Genomic DNA, 18519 nt, shown 5'->3' with positions numbered 1-18519 from the left:
CAGGTGGCGCAAAGCACAAGGACCGGCATAAGGATCCCGGTTCGAACCCCGGCTCCCCACCTGCAGGGGAGTCACTTCACAGGCGGTGAAGCAGGTCTGCAGGTGTCTATCTTTCTCTCCTCCTCTCTGTCTTCCCCTCCTCTCTCCATTTCTCTCTGTCCTATCCAACAACGACGACAACAACAATAAAACAAGGGCAACAAAAGGGAATAAAAAAAATTAAAAAAAAATAAAGATTTATCGATTAACTCATGTGGGAGGGAGCCAGAGCCCTGCTGACCAGCTTGGGACTTCATGCTAGTGCGCCCAGCACTCCAGCCACTGCGCCCTCCTGGCCACGCTCCTGTGCTCCCCACCCCGTCCCCGTCCCCATCCCCATGTCTCTATCTACCTCAAAGCCCGCCTGGTGATAAAGGAAACTACAAAACAGAGCAGTTCTGCTTTCCCCACTGTCAGCCCAGCCGGAAAGCGTGAGACGCCGCGCGGGGACTCACCGTCCGTGGCAGCGATGGTGAACTCGTCCCCGCAGGAGACCCGGATCACCTGCTTCCCACCGAGCGGGCCCCCCAGCAGGTTGATTCCCAGCCGCTTCTTGTAATTCCCAACGCCCAGCTGGCCACACTTGTTGCAGCCAAAGGTCAGCAGCCGGCCTCGCTCTTGGAAAGAAACCAGAACAGGCAACGGCGTCAGGGCCAAGGCCCGGGGGTCCACCCAGGGCTGAGTGTTCCCAGCCCTGCAGCTCCATCGCCTCGGCCCTGCACCACCCCTTCCTTTTCACTTGTTAGGACACAGAGGAAGGGAAGACAGAGAGAAGGACAGACACTTGCCCTGTTCCACCACTCGCGAAGCTTCCCCCCTGCAGGTGGAGACCAGGGGCTTGAACCCTGGTCGTTGCACATGGTGACGTGTGCACCTAACCGGGTGGCCGCTGCTTGGCCCCTGAATGCCTCATTTGTGAATGAGATAATGCTGGAAGCAAAGGGGACACGAGGGAGAGAAAACAAACAAGGCTGAACAGACCCCACGTTCTGGCACAGTGACAAGATATGTCGAAGAGATGCGAGCCTGTGCCCTGAAGCTCACGGGGTTAGCAAGCAACAGGGAGTCAGACAACAGGAGCACAAACAAGGCAGCAAACGAGCAGAAAGAGCTGGGCGGACAGGACGACTCACCATCGATAGCCGCTGTGTGGGTCTTGCCTGGGGCGATGGTGCGGATCTTGTAGAAGGAGAGCTGCTTGGCCAAGGTGAGCGAGGCTGTGTAGGGCACCTCGTGGTATGCCTGCCACGGTCCAGACATAAGGTGCAGGAGGTTAAAAAGTGGAGCAGTAACGGGGCCAGGCGGCAGCGCAGCGGGTTAAGCGCACGTGGTGTGAAGCACAAGGACCGGCGTCAGGATCCCCACCTGCAGGGGAGTCGCTTCACAGGCAGTGAAGCAGGTCTGCAGGTGTCTGTTTTTCTCTCCCCCTCTCTCCATTTATCTCTGTCCTATCTAACAACAATGACATCAATAACAACAGCAATAATAACTACAACAATAAAGAAAAAACAAGGGCAACAAAAGGGAAAATAAATAAATATTAAAAAAATTTAAAAAAAAATCTTACCAGGGCCAGATGGTGGTGGACCTGGTTGAATGCACATGTCACAGTGTACATGGGCCCGGGTTCAAGTCCTCACTATAAGTGGTGAAGCAGGTCTGCAGATTTCTCTCTCTCTACCACCCCACACGCTCTTGATTTGTCTCTATACAAATTTTAAAACTGTAAAAAAAAAAAATTCAATCTTTTCCATGGGGTCAGGCAACTTCATCTCTTGATCTGACTTTTGAGAGGGATGGAAAATGTCATATTCAACACCAAGACAAGACTAAGACTAAGTACCAGAGAATTTTAAGATATCCTTCAAAGAGGAAAGTGGGAATTACACTTAATCAGCCTTTACAGGATCCAGGATTTGGGAGCAATGAATCTGACAAGTTCTCCCAGGAGGTGATACATACATATACAGACATACATATATATTTTGCCTCCAGGGTTACTGCTGGGGCTCAGTGCCTGCACTATGAATCCACTGCTCCTGGAGGCCATTTTCCCATTTTGTTGCCCTTGTAGTTGTGATTGTTATTGTCACAGCTGTTGTTGTTATTGGATAGGACAGAGATAAATGGAGAGAGGAGGGAAAGACAGAGAGGGGACCCCTCTGCAGGTGGGGAGCTGGGGGCTCGAACTGGGATCCTCATGCCAGTCCTTGTTCTTTGTGCCATGTGTGCTTAACCCGCCACACTACCGCCCAGCTCCCAAGATACATATTTTTTATACTGCTAATTTTGTTTCAGTGATAAGCTAGAAACCTGTCTTCCATCACTTGGTTCCTTGTAACACATTTATTTATTGAGGTAAAATATAACATTATAGAGACTGAAACCTTTTTCTGTATGCCTACACGGGTCAAACCACCATCTAAATGAAGACACAGAATGACCCTAGAATTCCATCCATCCCTTCTCCCAGAGGTCGCCATTCCCTCCAATGACTTCTGCCATCCTAAGTTAACTTTGTCTGTCCCTAAGTTTCGTATACTGGAATCGCACGGTGACATATTCTTTTGTGGGATGTAACGTCTGTGCAAGCCTTACTCTGTCCTCAAGTCAATGTTACTGTCACTAACTGTCACCAACTTCACCAAGGAGATCTCCACCGTGGAGAAGCCCTGGAAGAGGCGCGAAGGCAGCATCAGGGCACTCACTCACCTCATGGTTGATGATTCCAGACATGCATTGATTCAGACCTAGTTTGTTGAACTCGTTGAGTCCACAGGCCAGCACCTTGCCTGACTGCGTCAGCAGAAACGTCCCGTCACAGCCACACTGAACTGAGACAATGATCAAAGCCTTGGGGACATCCACCTGAGGGAAACAACCCCCCGAGGAAACTTGAATGAGGGAAAACTCAAGATTCCTTCAGATGTGAGGAGCCTGCATCGGTGAGGGCCCGCAGAGAAGTGAACGCTGCTCTCTCCCTTCCATTTGCCCAGCTGCGCAGAGGCTGCCGTCTCAAGGAGTTTAAGTTTTGTTCAGGCAAACTGCCAGCCAGCCAGCCAGCCAAACAAACGAGCAAACAAACAGTAAAGACCGCTGCCAGTCAGCTCTCACTTCTAGATGTGACTGATGCAAGTGGCACAATGTTCTTCTCTCAACCGATTCTGGGCTGAGTAGGTGATGATGTCACACAGTGAGGAGCCTTGGACTGTCAGTCTCCCCCAAAGAAACTATTTCATGGGGGGAAGGTGTAGGGAGTGGAGGGAGAAGAGAAAGATGTGAAGAGTCTGGGGGGGGAGCAGACAGAGAGGGGTGCACCTGGTTAAGTGCACACATTAGTGTGCAAGGACCCCGGTTCAAACCCCCAGTCCCCACCTGTAGGGGGAAAGCTTCTGGACAAGCACAGTACTGTGGGTGTCTCTCTCTCCCTCTGCCAATCTCTCTTTCTCTACCTAATACATAAATAATAAAAATATCTGGAAAAAAAAAAGGGAATGTGACCACTCAGCAACATAAACAATAAATTATTAAATCAACAAAAAGAGTTAGGGAGACAGTGCCTATTACAGGAATCTCTTTAAGAAGATACTTTGGGGCCAGGCAGTGGTGCACCTGGTTAAGTGCTCACATTCCCATGTGCAAAGACCCAGGTTCAATCCCCTAGTCCCCATGTGCAGTGAGGAAGCTTCACTAGCAGTGAAGCAGGCATCTCTCTCCATTTCTATCTCAATTTCTCTCTGTCCTATTAAAATAAAAGAGAATTTTAAGAAACTCCTATCTTAAAAAAATAAAAAGATACTTCCGGGGCCGGGTGCTGGCAAATCAGGCAGACTGCATACGTCACTATGTGTAAAGACGTGGGTTCAAGCCCCCGGTTCCCACTGTGTGTGTGTAGTGAGTTAGTCTTGGGAAAGTGGCTCTCACCAGAAAACCAGTCTTAAAACAAGATATTTCAACAGATCTCCTCAGAGCACAGCTTGGACTTTTGATAAAGCAGGATGGTGACTGGGTCTGGACAGGGACAGGAGGGCAGGGAGATGGCAGCGGAGGCAGCGCTGAGCCGGCAGGCGCCCCAGCTGTAGACTCAAGGGCCCACGTGGAGCCACTCACTAACCGAGTAGGGGCGGAAAGTAAGATGAGAACAGCTGTTTGAAGCTGAAGAAGTTCCAGACTCAGGAGAGAACCCCCAGAGCACCATCTGGGTCCCCCAGGGAACTGGACACTGTGCCTCCGTGACAGCGGGGAGGCCAACCAGGCTCATGGAGGCCCTGGTGAAAGGGGCCAGACTGCCCTGCAGGTGGGAGAGAGACGGTCTGGGAAGAGGAGGAGGTCTGGGCCCCTCCCCAGCACTCTACTTGAGGGACAACAGGTAATACTGTGTCATAATATCGTGTCACTTCTTCAACCATCCGGCTGTAGAATGAGAAAGCGTTCCACTCACAAAGCAGAACAGAACACAGCACCATTTGTGGGCCAATAACAGAAACCAACTGAAGGGGCAGCTTAAAGAGAAGTGGAGCAATGCAGTAGGTCTCTGTCTCTCTTTGAAATGAAAGGCTGCTGGGAAGGGTGGGACTGTCACACAGGCCAAAGCCCCGGTAATAACCCTCATGGGGAAAAAAAAAAAGATAAAATTCCTGATTTTACCTTTTGTGGTGTATAATAATCCTCTTCTGAATCTAAACCCAGTCGTCCTGAAACACACACAAGAATATTATTAAAACGAGAGCCTACTTCCCAGTGAAAAGCTTTTTATTTATCAAAAAATACTTTTCAAGCAAAGAGACTGCATGATGTATCCAAAAAAATATTATCATCTTTATTTATTGGATAGAGACAGCCAGAAATCAAGAGGGAAGGGGGAAGATAGAGAGGCAGTGAGACAGAGCGACATCTGCTACACTGCTTCAGCACTCACAAAGCTTTTCCCCTGCAAGTGGGGACCAGGGGCTCGAACTGGGGTCTTTATGCATTGTAATACGCACACTCAACCAGGTGCGCCACCACCTGGCCCCCCAATTTTTTTTAATGTGACACAAGAGAATGATTCAGGGCCACACGTGTGCATGTGGCCACCACAGAGTAGTTCCCGTGGGCCAATTTTAGCTGTCATTCCTGCCAACGTCCATGTCCAGTGGAGAAGCAATTGCAGAAGCCAGACCTCCCACCTTCTGCTCTCCATAAAGACCTCTAGTCCACAGTCCCAGAGGGATAACGAATAGGGAACCTTCCAGAGGGAAAGGTATATGGAACTGTGGGAACTGTGGAATTGTACCCCTCTTATCCCACAATTTTATCAATCATTATTAAATCACTTATAAAAAAATGATAGATCAGGAAAAAAGTTAAGACTTATTTATTACACAAGAGAAGAAGTTTCACATAAGACAGACAGACAGACAAACAGGTAGACAGAGATAGAGAGAGAGAGAGAGGGAGAGAGAGAGAGAGGGAGAGAGAGAGAGAGAGAGAGAGAGAGAGAGAGAAGGCAAAGCACGATGGTAAACGAGGTGCCGGGCCAAACTGGGAACCTCTCGCACGCATGCCTGGTGCTCTGTCGGCCGAACTCCTCTCCCGGTTACACCTGCTCCACTCTTTATTCAAGAGAGGGTAGGGCACCAAGCAGCATCCTCAGTGTCCCCCCAGTGCGTGCCACCGGGACCCAAACCCAGGGAGTCATGCACAGTGAGACACGTGCTCACAGGGTGAGGGGAGCTCTCTAGTGGCCTGGTGGAAGCATGTAACTGAAGTCAGTGTGTGTGTGTGTGTGTGTGTGTGTGTGTGTGTGTGTGTGTGGGAGCAAGTGAGCGGGAACCCGGCAACACCCACCGTATTCGCCACAGCCCCAGGAGTAGACCTCTCGGTTCCGGGTCAACACCACCACGTGATTGTCTCCACAGGAGACCTGCTCCACTGGGTTGTTGAGGAAGAAGTCGAGCTGCACGGGCTCTAGCACTTCAGAGCCGGCGACCTTGTCCACACCCACGCAGCCGTAATAGTCAGACCCAAAGGCATACACCTGCCCCTCATCTGCAAAAGGAAGGGAAGGTCTCACCCAGGGAATGTCTTGCGCTGTTTCCTCAGAAAGCCGGGCAGGTCTGTATGGAGACGCCCCCAACCAACGCCAGTGTCTGGGATGGTTCTACCAGTGACATTCAAAAGCTCCGTGCCCGAGCCAGAGTCAATTATATCCGGGGGGTCACAAACAGCATGGTTTTAGCAGTTTTTAAAAACACATTTCCCATGTGGTCCCAGGGCTTGAGTGTGGCTGTCACATGGGAAGAATGTACCTTACCTGGCAAGCTCTCTCTTCAGGCCACAGACCCCCCCCCCCATAATATGCTTGTATTCAGAAACCAAATTTAACACATTGATAAATGTGTCCATAAACCCTTTGAATTTTCTACAGTAACAAAATTTTCCCCTTTCTTTTCAATGTTGTACCTAACTTTACTAAAATTTATTTATTTATTTATTGGATAGAGGCAGCCAGAAATCGAGAGGGTAGGGGGAGGAGAGAGACAGAGAGGGAGAGAGACAGAGATACCTGCAGCCCCGCTTCACTCACAAAGCGTGCCCCCTGCAGGTGGGGACCGGGGGCTTGAACCGGGGTCCTTGCGCATTGTAACGTGCGCTCAGCCAGGTGCGCTGCCATCCGGCCCCTCTACTTATTTCATTTCTCTCCTTACTGGCCTGAACAGGACCTCTACTACAGCACTGAATAAAGGTGGTGATAGCGGGTATCTTGTCTCTTTTCTGACCTTTGGAAGAAAATGTCTGATGTTTTATTGTAGATCATGGATGAAGCCTACTAGATCTACTTTTAAATATTCTGTCCACTGACTTACTGGCTAGAGATGGAGATAAATCGAGAGAGAGAGAGAAGCATAGAGAGCAGGATGCAGCCCTGCTTTACCACTTGTGAAGTGTCCCTCCTGTGGTGGGGACCGGGACCTTGCACATGGTAGCATGGATGCTCTTCTGGGCACGCCACTACCCAGTTCCTGCCAAGGTTTAATCTTGCCCCTAGCGTGGGGGTGCCTCTTCCCGGGCGCGTACTCTCTGGGTTGGAGAGAACATGACCGGAGTGCCCCAGTAACTATAACATCAGTGGCAAGTTTTTGCAGATATCCACTGTCAAACTGATTCAAACTCAGTGTTCAGTTTCAAGAAAACTTTTCCACATCTAAAAATCTATGTATGGTGCCTGAATGGTGGCGCATCTGGTGAACACACATATTATAGTGTGCAAGGACCTGGGTTCAAGCCCCTGGTCCTCACCTGCAGGGGGAAAGCTTTGCGTGTGGTGAAGCAGGGCTGCAGGTGTTTCTCTGTCTCTCTTCCTCTCTATCTCCCCCTTCCCTCTCGATACCTGGCTGTCTCTATCCAATAAGGATAATACAATTTAAAAAAAATAAGTGTACAAAAGGCTTAAACTTTTACTGAGCTGAATTTCATTTTATAGATGAAACAAACAAACTCCATAGAATCAAAGTGAGGAACGACAGGATCAAAATTCGAGTTTCCGACTCCTGGCTGAGTGTTATTTCTACGTGGTGGGAGATCCCTTCCTCTCACTCACCCACAGGGACATGGGATCTATTTTCCTGATGCCGCCTCCTCCCGTGCTCCTCAGCCACATCAGTACTACAAGCTGGGAGTGGTGACAGGTGTGCACCTCCGCTCAGTGTCTGGTGCTCTCACACCCTTTGCTGGCGGAGTCCCAACGGGCGCAGGGAGCATCAAGCACACCTGCTGGTAAAGACCCCAGATGCCTTCTTCGGTGGCTCACCTGTCACACACACGGTGAAGTCATCACCACACGACACCTGGCGGATGGCTTTGCCTTGCAACTTTTCCACGTGCTTCGGCTGCCTGTACGAGGCCTTGTCTCCGTGGCCCAGCTGACCATGGAGCTTAGTACCCCCTTGCATGTTCTGTGAAACATGGAAGATCTGTGAGACACTAGCATTTCATGCAGGAAGGGCACCTACGATTCAACGCACACTTGTTTCTTTCTTCGTCTAGAAGGGTTGGTTATTGCCGGGGCCTGTTTCTGTCTGCCAAATCTATTGCCGCTTCTCATGTCTTTCTTTCCTTTTCTCCCTTCCTTCTTTTCCTTTTGGTAGAGCAGGAAAGGACAGACACCTGCAGCACTGCTCTACACATGTGAAGCTTGCCCCTGGGGTGGGGACTGGGTACTTGAGCCCGGGTTCTCTCCTATGGTCAAGTGTGTGCCCTACCAGCTGTGCTACAACTCTCTTTACAAAGATACATGAGCAACCAACAGAGATGTCACCTGCTCAGCCCTGGCAAATGTTGGTGCCTGGGATTGAACCTGGGACCTCTGAGACTGCAGGTATGCAAATCTGATGGACTACAGCTGTGTACCTCCCCAGAAGCAATGGAACTTCTTATTAAAAGCCACACATTTAGAAATAAAAATAAAAATCCTTTTTAACCAAGGATGACAGAGGACCTAGTGGAGGTTGTATTGTTATATGGAAAACTGGGAAATGTTATGCATGTACAAACTATTGTATTTATTGTCAAATATAAAACATTAATTCCCCAATAAAGAAAAAAAAATCCTTTTTAAGTCAAATCATTTTTTTTTCTTTTTTTTTTTTTAACCTTTCAGCTCTGGCTTATGGTGGTACAGGGGATTGAACCTGGGGCTTTGGAGCCTCAGGCATGAGAGTCACTTTTGCATAACCATGATGCTATCTACCCTCTGCCCCAAATCTTTTTCTTTTTTTTTTTTTTTTTTAATATTTTACTTATTTTTTAATCAGAGGGATAGGAGAAAGACTGAAAGAACCAGACATCACTCTGGTACATGTGCTGCCAGGGATCGAACTTAGGATTTCATGCTTGAGAGTCCGATGTTTTATTCACTGTGACACCTCCCGGACCACCAAGTCCCTGCTCCCCCGCTGGTTTCAGGAGTGGTGAAGCATGGCTGTAGGTGTCTGTCTCAGCAGGTAGGTAGGGGGAGGAACAAGGGAAGAGACAGCCAGGTGTGTGGAGGGGGCTGAGGGAGCGAGAGGGTGCTGCCCAGATCCACCTGGGTCTCTGCAGCCAGTGGGGGAGAGCCTGGACCTTTCCTGACACGACTGAGTCCTCTGCTAGTTTACAAAGCTCTTTCATCAAACAATTGGTGTTTGCTAAGAACTTCATGGTGGGAGTCAGGCGGCAGCGCAATCGGTTAAGTGCAGGTGGTGCAAAGCGCCAAGGACCGGCGTGAGGATCCCGTTTCGAGCCCCTGGCTCCCCACCTGCAGGGGAGTGGCTTCACAAGCGGTGAAGCAGGTCTGCAGGTGTCTTTCTCTCCCCCTCCTCTCTCAATTTCTGTCAAACAATAATAATAAAAAAAGCACTTCACAGTAATACAACAGAAACTAGGTGACTTTGTGAAGCCCCCACCCCAGCTGTAAACGGGACAGTCCAATCTCCTGAGTCCAAACCCAGACTCTCTTGCTTTCCTGTTGCAGTGGGGGCTGAACCTGGGCCCTTGTACATCAAACCCAGACTCTCTTAATTCCTTTTCTTCTATGTAATCAATCATTCAAAAATACCTACAAGCAACTTAACAGGTAAGTGGCACTGGGAATACATAAGTGGACGCAACAACAAAGGCCTCTCTCCTAGGAGCTTACCTGCCATCACTCCACACTGCCAACTCCTGCCAGACACATGTTCGGCCAACACAATACCCGGGCATGTCGGCTCCAAGAGGCGACCAAGCCTGTAGCACCGTTCGGAAGTACTTAGCTTCACTTACCACCCAGGTGTACAGCTCCTTCTCCACCGTGACCACGGCGAAGTGGGTGTTCCCGGCACACACCTGCCGCGCACTGCAGCCGCTCTTGATGGCGTCCAGCTTCTGGGGCGTGGACTTGCCGCCGCCCCACACGTAGACCTCGCTGGTCTGCGACGTCACCACGGCAATGGGCGCTTCCGTCACGGTGCTCGACCTGCCAACAAGCCCCCGACGAGGGCAGTCAGATACGAAAACCGCCCGGGGAAATGCTGCCGCTCTGCCCTCTGAGGAGAGCTGCCGACTGGGCCGAGGAGCCGTGCTTTCCTGATGGCCTCTTCCAGCTCTGCCATCTCTGCCCCTGGCCTTCGGCGAGGCCGGCCGGGGCAGAGTATAGGCTGACACCTACACTTTTCTTTTTTAAAAAAATCATTAATTTTTTTTTACCAGAGTGCTAAAAAGCTTACGGTGGTGCAAGGAACTGAACCTGGGACTTCAGAGCCTCAGGCATTAAGCTGTCTGCTCCTGCCCCACCTACACTTTTCCACATTTGTCACAGTGGACATGCGCACACACTCTTAAGCATCAGCATGAGACCGCTGTCTTCCTTCCTTTCTTCCTCTTCCTTCCTTTCTCTCACTCCCTTCCACTGCTCAGCTCTGGTTTATGTTATGGTGGTGTGGGGAACTGAACCTGGGACTCTGGAGCCTCAGGCAAGAAGCCAGAGATAGCTGGCTGCGACCAGACTCTACCCGGTGGTGGTAAGAGGTGCGAGGATTCTAGGCGTCTGCTGAGCATTACCTTGGTCTCTTCGTAGGCGCGTTGAGCAGTGCGACCTTTTCCTCCATCTCTCTAGCAAAAGAAAAGATGTGAACAACAGTGAGCTCCCTATGGCAGTGTCTGTGGCGTACCTCACAGACCCTTTCAAAAGCCACTTGGACCCGGACCAGTGAGACAGCTCACGTGGGTGGTGCACTGCTTTACCACGTGTGCAGCCCAGGTCGAGCCCAATCCCCAGCACGTGAAGGGAGAGTCACAGACAGTCGCTTTCACACTCTGCCTCTATCTAAAATAAAATAAACAGTAAAAATAAAAAAGGAAACCATATGGATCCTACGACACTTTTAGGAAAGCTTCTCATTACGACTCAGTCAGCAGTTCAAAGGGCCTGGCAGACAGCCCATCGACACGTGCTGGCCAGCAGTGTGGGGTCCCTGGCTTTCCCGTCTCTGAGATGTCTGAGGTGGAACACAGAGCTCCACAGACTCTGCTTTTTTTTTTTTTGACCAGAGTGCTGGTTAGCTCTGGCTCATGGTGGTGGCAGCGATTGAACCTGGGACCTCTGAGTCTCAGCCAAGAAAGCCTGTCACATATAAACTGTTGTGCTATCTCCCCAGTCCCTGACACTCATTTTTTAAGTCTCCATCTGTTCTGGCCACTGACCCTCCAGAGTTAATCTCTCTAAACAGCACATTATCTTCCTCCTTGTATAGTTCTGTCTTTTTTCCTGACTGCCGTGTATCTGTAAATATACAGCCGCTCCTCCGCCGCTGTCTCTACTACCCGCCCCTCGGCTTCCTCCACATGCAGATTCGACGATTCCACCCTCCACTGCAGTGCCCGAGCTGATCCTTGCCAGGGCTTCCCGCCCCAACTCCAGCAGCACCTCCTCGTCCATGCCCTCGCCCCGGCTCTGCTCACTCCTTTTATTTAGCTCGAGACGGGTGGGCATGCTGCTAGGCCAAAGCTCACTTAGGGGACTGCGTGCTTTGTCATGTGTGGCACAGCCCCTGGCACCGCATGGGAGCTCCATGCGTGACACCCCAGGAGGCTCCAGGAATGGAGAAGTGTGTTATGGGAACAGAACTATGCACTTGGCACAATTAAAAAAAAACACAAATGAACAAAGCACTGCTCTATCATTTATGATGGCCTGTTTTTCTCTCTCTCGCTTTAAATTATTTTAACTTATTTTAGGTAGAGACAGAGACAAACTGAGAGGAGCTAGAGACACCTGCAGCCCTGCTTCATGGCTCACGAAGCTTTCTCTCTGCAGGCGGGGGGGCCAGGGGCTTGAACAGGGTCCTTGTGCACTGTAATGTGTGCGCTCTACTAGATGAGCCACGGTCCGGCCCCTGATTTAGTTGCAGGGGTCAAACCCAGAGCCGAAGGCACGTGAGCTGCCTCCTGAGGTGGCCCTCACCAACCACGGTTCTGCGCCTGTTCTGATCTGCCCTCTGCTGACTCACAGCACTGCCCAGTGATGACCACGCTGTGGACACCTCTCATCATGGGAACCTGCCTGCTTATAACTCCTCCATTCTCTCTCTCTCTCCTCTCATTCAGAAAGAAATTCCTTCACAGGGTACTGAACACACTAGATAACTTTTCTCTCTCTGTTTTATTTTCATGCCACCAGGATTACCGGTGGGGCTTGGTGCTGGCACTAAGAATCCACCACTCTCTCGGACATTTTATCCTTTCCTCCTTTTCTTTCTTTTTTTAGCAGATAGGACAGAGAGATCTTAAGGGGAGGGTTACAGAGAGGGAGAAAGACACCTGCAGCCCTGCTTCACTGCTTGGGATGCTTCCTCCTACAAGTGGGTTGTGAGGGTTTGAACCTGGGTCCCCACGCATGGTAACATATGCTCAACCAGGACCACCACCGCCCAGCTCCCCCAGATAATTCTTTAACCACCTTTCCTCAATTTTCCTAGACCTCAAGAGTTCTTATTCTGCCTGGAGAAATCAGAGCAGAGTTCCTGGGTGGAGCTCAGTCGATCTGAAAGCCCCACTGACTCAACCCAACAGGGCTTGGTGTTTCCTGCACTTCCCACAACTTCCCGTACCCGTGTTTTGTCTGGAAGGCTCTCTGTCTTACGCTTTTCAATCAAAGCACAAGTTCTGGCAGTGTACTGCGTGCACATAATTACCTCAATAAAAACGTCACTCAAATGATCATTGGAAGATGTGATTTAGAGATCAGAACTGTGATGATATTCTCGGGAAATGAGAGAAAAGATGTCAGCATGCATCAAAGGGTGATAGAGCTAAGCCTCCGCAGGGAGCCCAAGGTCACCATGCAGCAGGCGAGGCTCCCACACCCTGAAGTGAGGTAACAGAGCAAAGGCGCTGGCCAAAGCAGAGTTTGTGCGGTGCAGACACACTCAGTGAATCCAAGACAGGACTTGAGCTTGGCCAGTAAATGCTTAAGTCTCTGGGCGACGTGAAAAGAGCTGGGAGAGGAGGAAGAGTGGCCCGCAGGCTAACGCAGTGTGTGAAGTGCAGACTGGAACCTCGAAGAAAGGGAAGCGCGGGCTCTGTCTCAGGTCAGCGTCTGAAGTCTCTCCCCATGTGTGCAGATGGGGCCTCGGGGCCGGGCTCATATTACCAATCGCAAGGACCCGGGTTCGAGCCCCTGCTCCCCACAAGTGAATTAGGTCTGCAAGTGTGTGTCTCTCAACCCTGTCCTATTATCTACCCTAGAGCCCTCAAATGCACAGACTCTCTCTCAAGAGACAACCCGGCAGAGCAGATGCTTGTGTCCACAGCGCCCTCTTTGTCTGCCTGTCTGTCTGTGGTGACTCTCCTTCCTTCCTTCAAAATTTAGACACAAGGAGAGAGGGCAGGAGAAGGAGCAACACCACAGCTCTGCTGCACCCCTCAGCTTCTCCGCGCCGGCCATGGTGCTTCCCTGTACTTAGGGGCCTGGGCCCGGGGTACCTGAGCATGCTTCATTGAGTAGCCGTTCTGTCTGGCCCCTGACAGACTGGGATGTGTGTGTGCTGGGGGGAGGAGACAGAGCAGAGAGTGCGGAGTGCTAGGGTCTCACCAACACAAGTGTGAAACGAAGCGGCACGGGATCAGGAGGTGGAAAGTCAGGAGGCCCTCTTGCGCCATGAAGCAGAGGTGTCAGCAGGGCCGGGCCCCTGAGCAGCCGAGGCAGGCAGCACCCGGCTCTCTGGGGACCGTGACCGTGACTGGGAGCCTAACAGTGAGCCCACTCCAGACAGACGAGGGAGAAACGGCTTTGTGCCTTACCTTCTGCGTTTCCTGAGCAGGGGGCAGTCCAGAAGTTCGTCTGCAGTGGGTCTCTGCTCAGGATTCTAGAACACACAAGTGGGTTAGCTGTACTTTGCCCTGGGTTACTGTAGCTTAATCAGCTAGAGACCATGGTATACTCTCTATTTCAAAAGAATGATTTCTTTTTCTTTTTTTTAAAGTTTATTTTATTTTGTTTTGTTATGATTTTTTAAAAAATCTTCATCTGTTGGATAGAGACAGAAATTAAGAGGGAAGGGGGTGACATAGAGGGACACCTGCAGCCCTGCTTCACCACTTGTGAAGCTCTCCCCCTGCAGGTGGGGACCAGGGGCTCGAAGCTGGGTCCCTGCGCACTGTGACATGTGCGTTCATGCAGGTGCGCCGCCACCCGGCCCCCATTTCTCTTTCTTTCCCCTCCAGGGTTACTGCTGGGGCTCGGCGCCTGTACCACAAGTCCTCTCCTGGAGGCCCGCCACCCAGGCGGCTCTCACTAAGGCTAGAGAGGAGAAGCACAAGACCGGGCCGGGCACTGGCCCACCGTGTTAAATGCACATAATACACAGCACAAGGAGCCTGGTTCGAGCCCCTGGCTCCCCACTTGCAGGTGGGTCACTTCACAAGCAGTGAAGCAGGTCTGCAGCTCCTTTCTCTCTCTCTCTCTCTGGGGGGGCCGGGTGGTGGCGCACCTGGCTGAGCAATGTCTCTATCCAAGATAAGAGAAAAAAATTCTCTCTTGGTCCTACCCAACATAAAATGAGCAAAACCTGGCTGCCATGAGCAGTGGGTTTGTAGTGCAGACAGCCTAGCCCCAGCGACAGCCCTGGAGGCAAACCAAACAGCACACAAACCCAGCGTGGGAGCCACACTCACCTGGTCAAGGCACACGTGAACCATCTGGATCAATTCCAGAGAGTACTGGCTGGAGTCCACCTCCATGGCTCGGATGCCCTGCACGATCTTCACACATAGGTTGAGCGGGTTCTAGGGGAAAACGGTCGCCGTGTTGTGCTTGGTCACAGAAAGACGACGTTGCAATGTACCCGGAGCTCTCAAGTGCCTGTGACTATTTTGTAGAGAAGCAGTGCTCGCGCACTAGTTCTGACCGATCTTTTAATGGGCCACTGCTGGGAAGTGGAGCTAGTTCTGAGCATGCATAGTACCACCACTGAGAGGGGGAAGAAAGGACTGGGACACACCGCCGCAGCACACCGCTCCTGCGCCTGTGCGTCACGCCCCTAGGTGGTGCCTGGGTCAGAGAACACACTCAGCCCGCTGCGCTATCTCCCGCCCTGTTCTGGCTTTTAAAATTTCTTTATCGGGGGACTAATGGTTTACAGTCGACAGTGAAACCATGAGACCCCACTAGGCCCTCCTCTGCCATCATGTTCCAGGACCTGAGCCCTTCCCCCCACCCCATCTTTAACTTTGGCACAGGACACCAACGCTCGGACTTCTTTCCATGACGACTGCTCGCATCAGCAAGGAGCGGCACTGCTGCTAGGTGGTGGAAGAAAGACAACTTGTCCACATGACATAGCCACAGAAAATCCAGCCGGGCTTCTTGGTTTTAAGTACCTGCTTTGCTAACAACATGACACTTTTGTCTTATAAAGAGCTCAGTAAACTTAGTACCAAAACAAAAAAACAAACAAACACAAAACAAAAACCAAACAAGCAGCCCCATCAGAAAATGGGGTGAGGGTGTGGACAGAAATTTCCCCAAAGTGATCCAGAGGGCCTAGGAAGGTGGCTCAAAGTGATGGGTCCACAGAGAAAGGCAAATAAAGATGACAAAGCATCACTCTATGTCTGGGAGAATGCCCTACATCAGGAAGGCCAGAAATAACAGTGTAAGGGGCGCTCCGCACTGCCGGTGGGGGGTGAGATGGTCCAACCACCATAGAGAGCGGTGCTGCCCTACGACCCAACAATGGCCCTCCTGGGGATTTACTCAAAAGAAATAAAAACCCCTATCAGAAGAGATCTGTCCCCCACACCTACGGACATCTAATCTTTGACAAAGGGGCCCAGACTATTACTTGGGGAAAGCAGAGTCTCTTCAACAAATGGTGTTGGAAACAATGGGTTGAAACATGCAGAAGAATGAAACTGAATCACTGTATTTCACCGAATACAAACATAAATTCCAAGTGGATCAAGGACTTGGATGTTAGACCACAAACTATCAGATACTTAGAGGAAAATATTGGCAGAACTCTTTTCCGCATAAATTTTAAAGACATCTTCAATGAAACGAATCCAATTACAAAGAAGACTAAGGAAAGTATAAACCTATGGGACTACATCAAATTAAAAAGCTTCTGCACAGCAAAAGAAACCACTACCCAAACCAAGAGACCCCTCACAGAATGGGAGAAGATCTTTACATGCCATACATCAGACAAGAGTTTAATAACCAACATATATAAAGAGCTTGCCAAACTCAACAACAAGACAACAAATAACCCCATCCAAAAATGGGGGGAGGACATGGACAGACTATTCACCACAGAAGAGATCCAAAAGGCCGAGAAATACATGAAAAAATGCTCCAAGTCTCTGATTGTCAGAGAAATGCAAATCAAGACAACGAGATACCACTTCACTCCGGTGAGAATGTCATACATCAGAAAAGGTAACAGCAGCAAATGCTGGAGAGGGTGTGGGGTCAAAGGAACCCTCCTGCACTGCTGGTGGGAATGTCAATTGGTCCAACCTCTGTGGAGAACAGTCTGGAGAACTCTCAGAAGGCTAGAAATGGACCTACCCTATGATCCTGCAATTCCTCTCCTGGGGATATATCCTAAGGAACCCAACACATCCATCCAAAAAGATCTGTGCACACATATGTTCTTGGCTGCACAATTTGTAATAGCCAAAACCTGGAAGCAACCCAGGTGTCCAACAACAGATGAGTGGCTGAGCAAGTTGTGGTATATATACACAATGGAATACTACTCAGCTGTAAAAAACGGTGACTTCACCGTTTTCAGCCGATCTTGGATGGACCTTGAAAAAATCATGTTGAGTGAAATAAGAGTCAGAAACAGAAGGATGACTATGGGATGATCTCGCTCTCAGGCTGAAGTTGAAAAACAAGATCAGAAAAGAAAACACAAGTAGAACCTGAAATGGAATTGGCGTATCGCACCAAAGTAAAAGACTCTGGGGTGGGTGGGTGGGGAGAATACAGGTCCAAGAAGGATTCAGAGGACCTAGTAGGGGTTGTATTGTTATATGGGAAACTGGGGAATGTTATGTATGTACAAACTATTGTACTTACTGTTGAATGTAAAACATTAATTCCCCAATTAAAAAAAAAAATCAGAAAAAAAAAAAAAGAAGAGATCTGTATATACCCCTGCTCAGAGCAGCATAAAGCAACCTAGATGACCAATGTCAGGTGAGGGTATACAGACGTGGTGGAAAACTACTCAATGTAGTAGTTTTAGAAGTGACAAAGTCATCTCCTCTGCATCATCTCGGATGGAACTTGAAGGCGTCAAGCTAAGCAAGATAAGCCACATACCGAACGATCTCACTTCGAAGTGGGACTTAACATACGGGGACAAGAGGAAGGGCACAAGGTGAAGGGTGGACTGGACATCAAAGGACCCTGTGGATGGAGGGGAAGGAGGCGTGGGAGAGAACTTGGGGTCCTGGTGCATAATGAAACTGCACCCCTGTATCAGGGAACACACTGTAAATCATTAGCCCCCTAAAAAAAAGTGTATGTTGTGGTCTGGGAGGTGGCGCAGTGATAAAGCTTTGGCCTCTCAAGCATGAGGTCCCGAATTTGATCCCCGGCAACATATGCGCCAGAGTGATGTCTGGTTCTTTCTCATAAATAAATCTTAAAAAAAAAAAAAAGTGTATGTCTTCACAGTGGCTATACAGGTGAGGGCTGGGGAGACATCACAATGGTTATACAGAAGATGCTCCTGCCTGAGGCTCTGAGGTCCCAGGTTCAATCCCCAGCACCATCATCAGCCAGAGCTGAGCAGGGCTCTGGTGAGAGAGAGGGGCTAGGGGGTGGTAGCTATACAATTTTAGTCAGCACCAACAAATTCAATGTTCAAACTATTTAATTATAGAGAAGTTAAATGTGATTTATAATACACACTATGCATGTACAATTTCACTATTCCAGTCACGCTTTCATTCAGAAACAGAAAGAGGGAGCCACTGAACTGAGGCTTTGTCTGTACCCCAATACCCCAGTACCTCCGTGCAGTGCTGGGGCCTCAGCCTGGGCTAGAAGCATGAAGCAGATGTGCTACCCAGTGGGCAAACTCTCTGGCGGGCAAACTCTCTGGCCCTGAGCTACAGCATTGTAACAATCTAAAAGTAAGTGTGTACGGTGTGTTTCAATACTGGTCACTGTCTGTAGCCATGCCACCCGGAACATGTCCCATCTTGTCTGGTATAAATACTGGGTATTATTTTTACCTACAGGTGCTTTTTGTTCAATAAATCAGAAGCCCAGGGATAAATGAAGTTGCACCATTTTCAAGGACAGTGGGAGAGTAACATTATCAACTTACCGTGGCATCGAATGTTCTCTTTAGCGTAAGTAGTTCAAAAATGACACAGCCAACTGCCCAGATGTCGGACTTGAAACTGTATTTCACTCCTTGGCAGAGCTCTGGAGACATGTAATATGGAGTTCCCACAAGC

The 18519-nt window shown here is 49.9% G+C and overlaps 1 protein-coding gene across 2 annotated transcripts in view; it reads right to left on the bottom strand.

Annotated features, from left to right (window-relative positions):
• NEK9 (NIMA related kinase 9) overlaps window positions 1–18519 on the bottom strand; it is a 40698-nt gene that overhangs the window by 12679 nt on the left and 9500 nt on the right. The window contains exons 6-16 of one of the 2 annotated variants that reach the window (XM_060181262.1): window positions 18387–18518; window positions 14713–14823; window positions 13840–13904; window positions 10600–10650; window positions 9823–10015; window positions 7832–7976; window positions 5869–6069; window positions 4687–4733; window positions 2752–2907; window positions 1173–1281; window positions 495–656 (exon numbers count right to left, since the gene is read on the bottom strand). In XM_060181262.1, the coding sequence (XP_060037245.1) occupies window positions 495–656; window positions 1173–1281; window positions 2752–2907; window positions 4687–4733; window positions 5869–6069; window positions 7832–7976; window positions 9823–10015; window positions 10600–10650; window positions 13840–13904; window positions 14713–14823; window positions 18387–18518 (1372 nt within the window). The remainder of the gene's footprint in view (window positions 1–494; window positions 657–1172; window positions 1282–2751; window positions 2908–4686; window positions 4734–5868; window positions 6070–7831; window positions 7977–9822; window positions 10016–10599; window positions 10651–13839; window positions 13905–14712; window positions 14824–18386; window position 18519) is intronic. The other variant, XM_060181261.1, reaches the window with a different exon arrangement.

The sequence above is a fragment of the Erinaceus europaeus genome, chromosome 22 (assembly GCF_950295315.1).
Source record: "Erinaceus europaeus chromosome 22, mEriEur2.1, whole genome shotgun sequence".
NCBI lineage: Eukaryota > Metazoa > Chordata > Mammalia > Eulipotyphla > Erinaceidae > Erinaceus > Erinaceus europaeus.
This window is presented reverse-complemented; position numbering and strand designations above follow the sequence as displayed.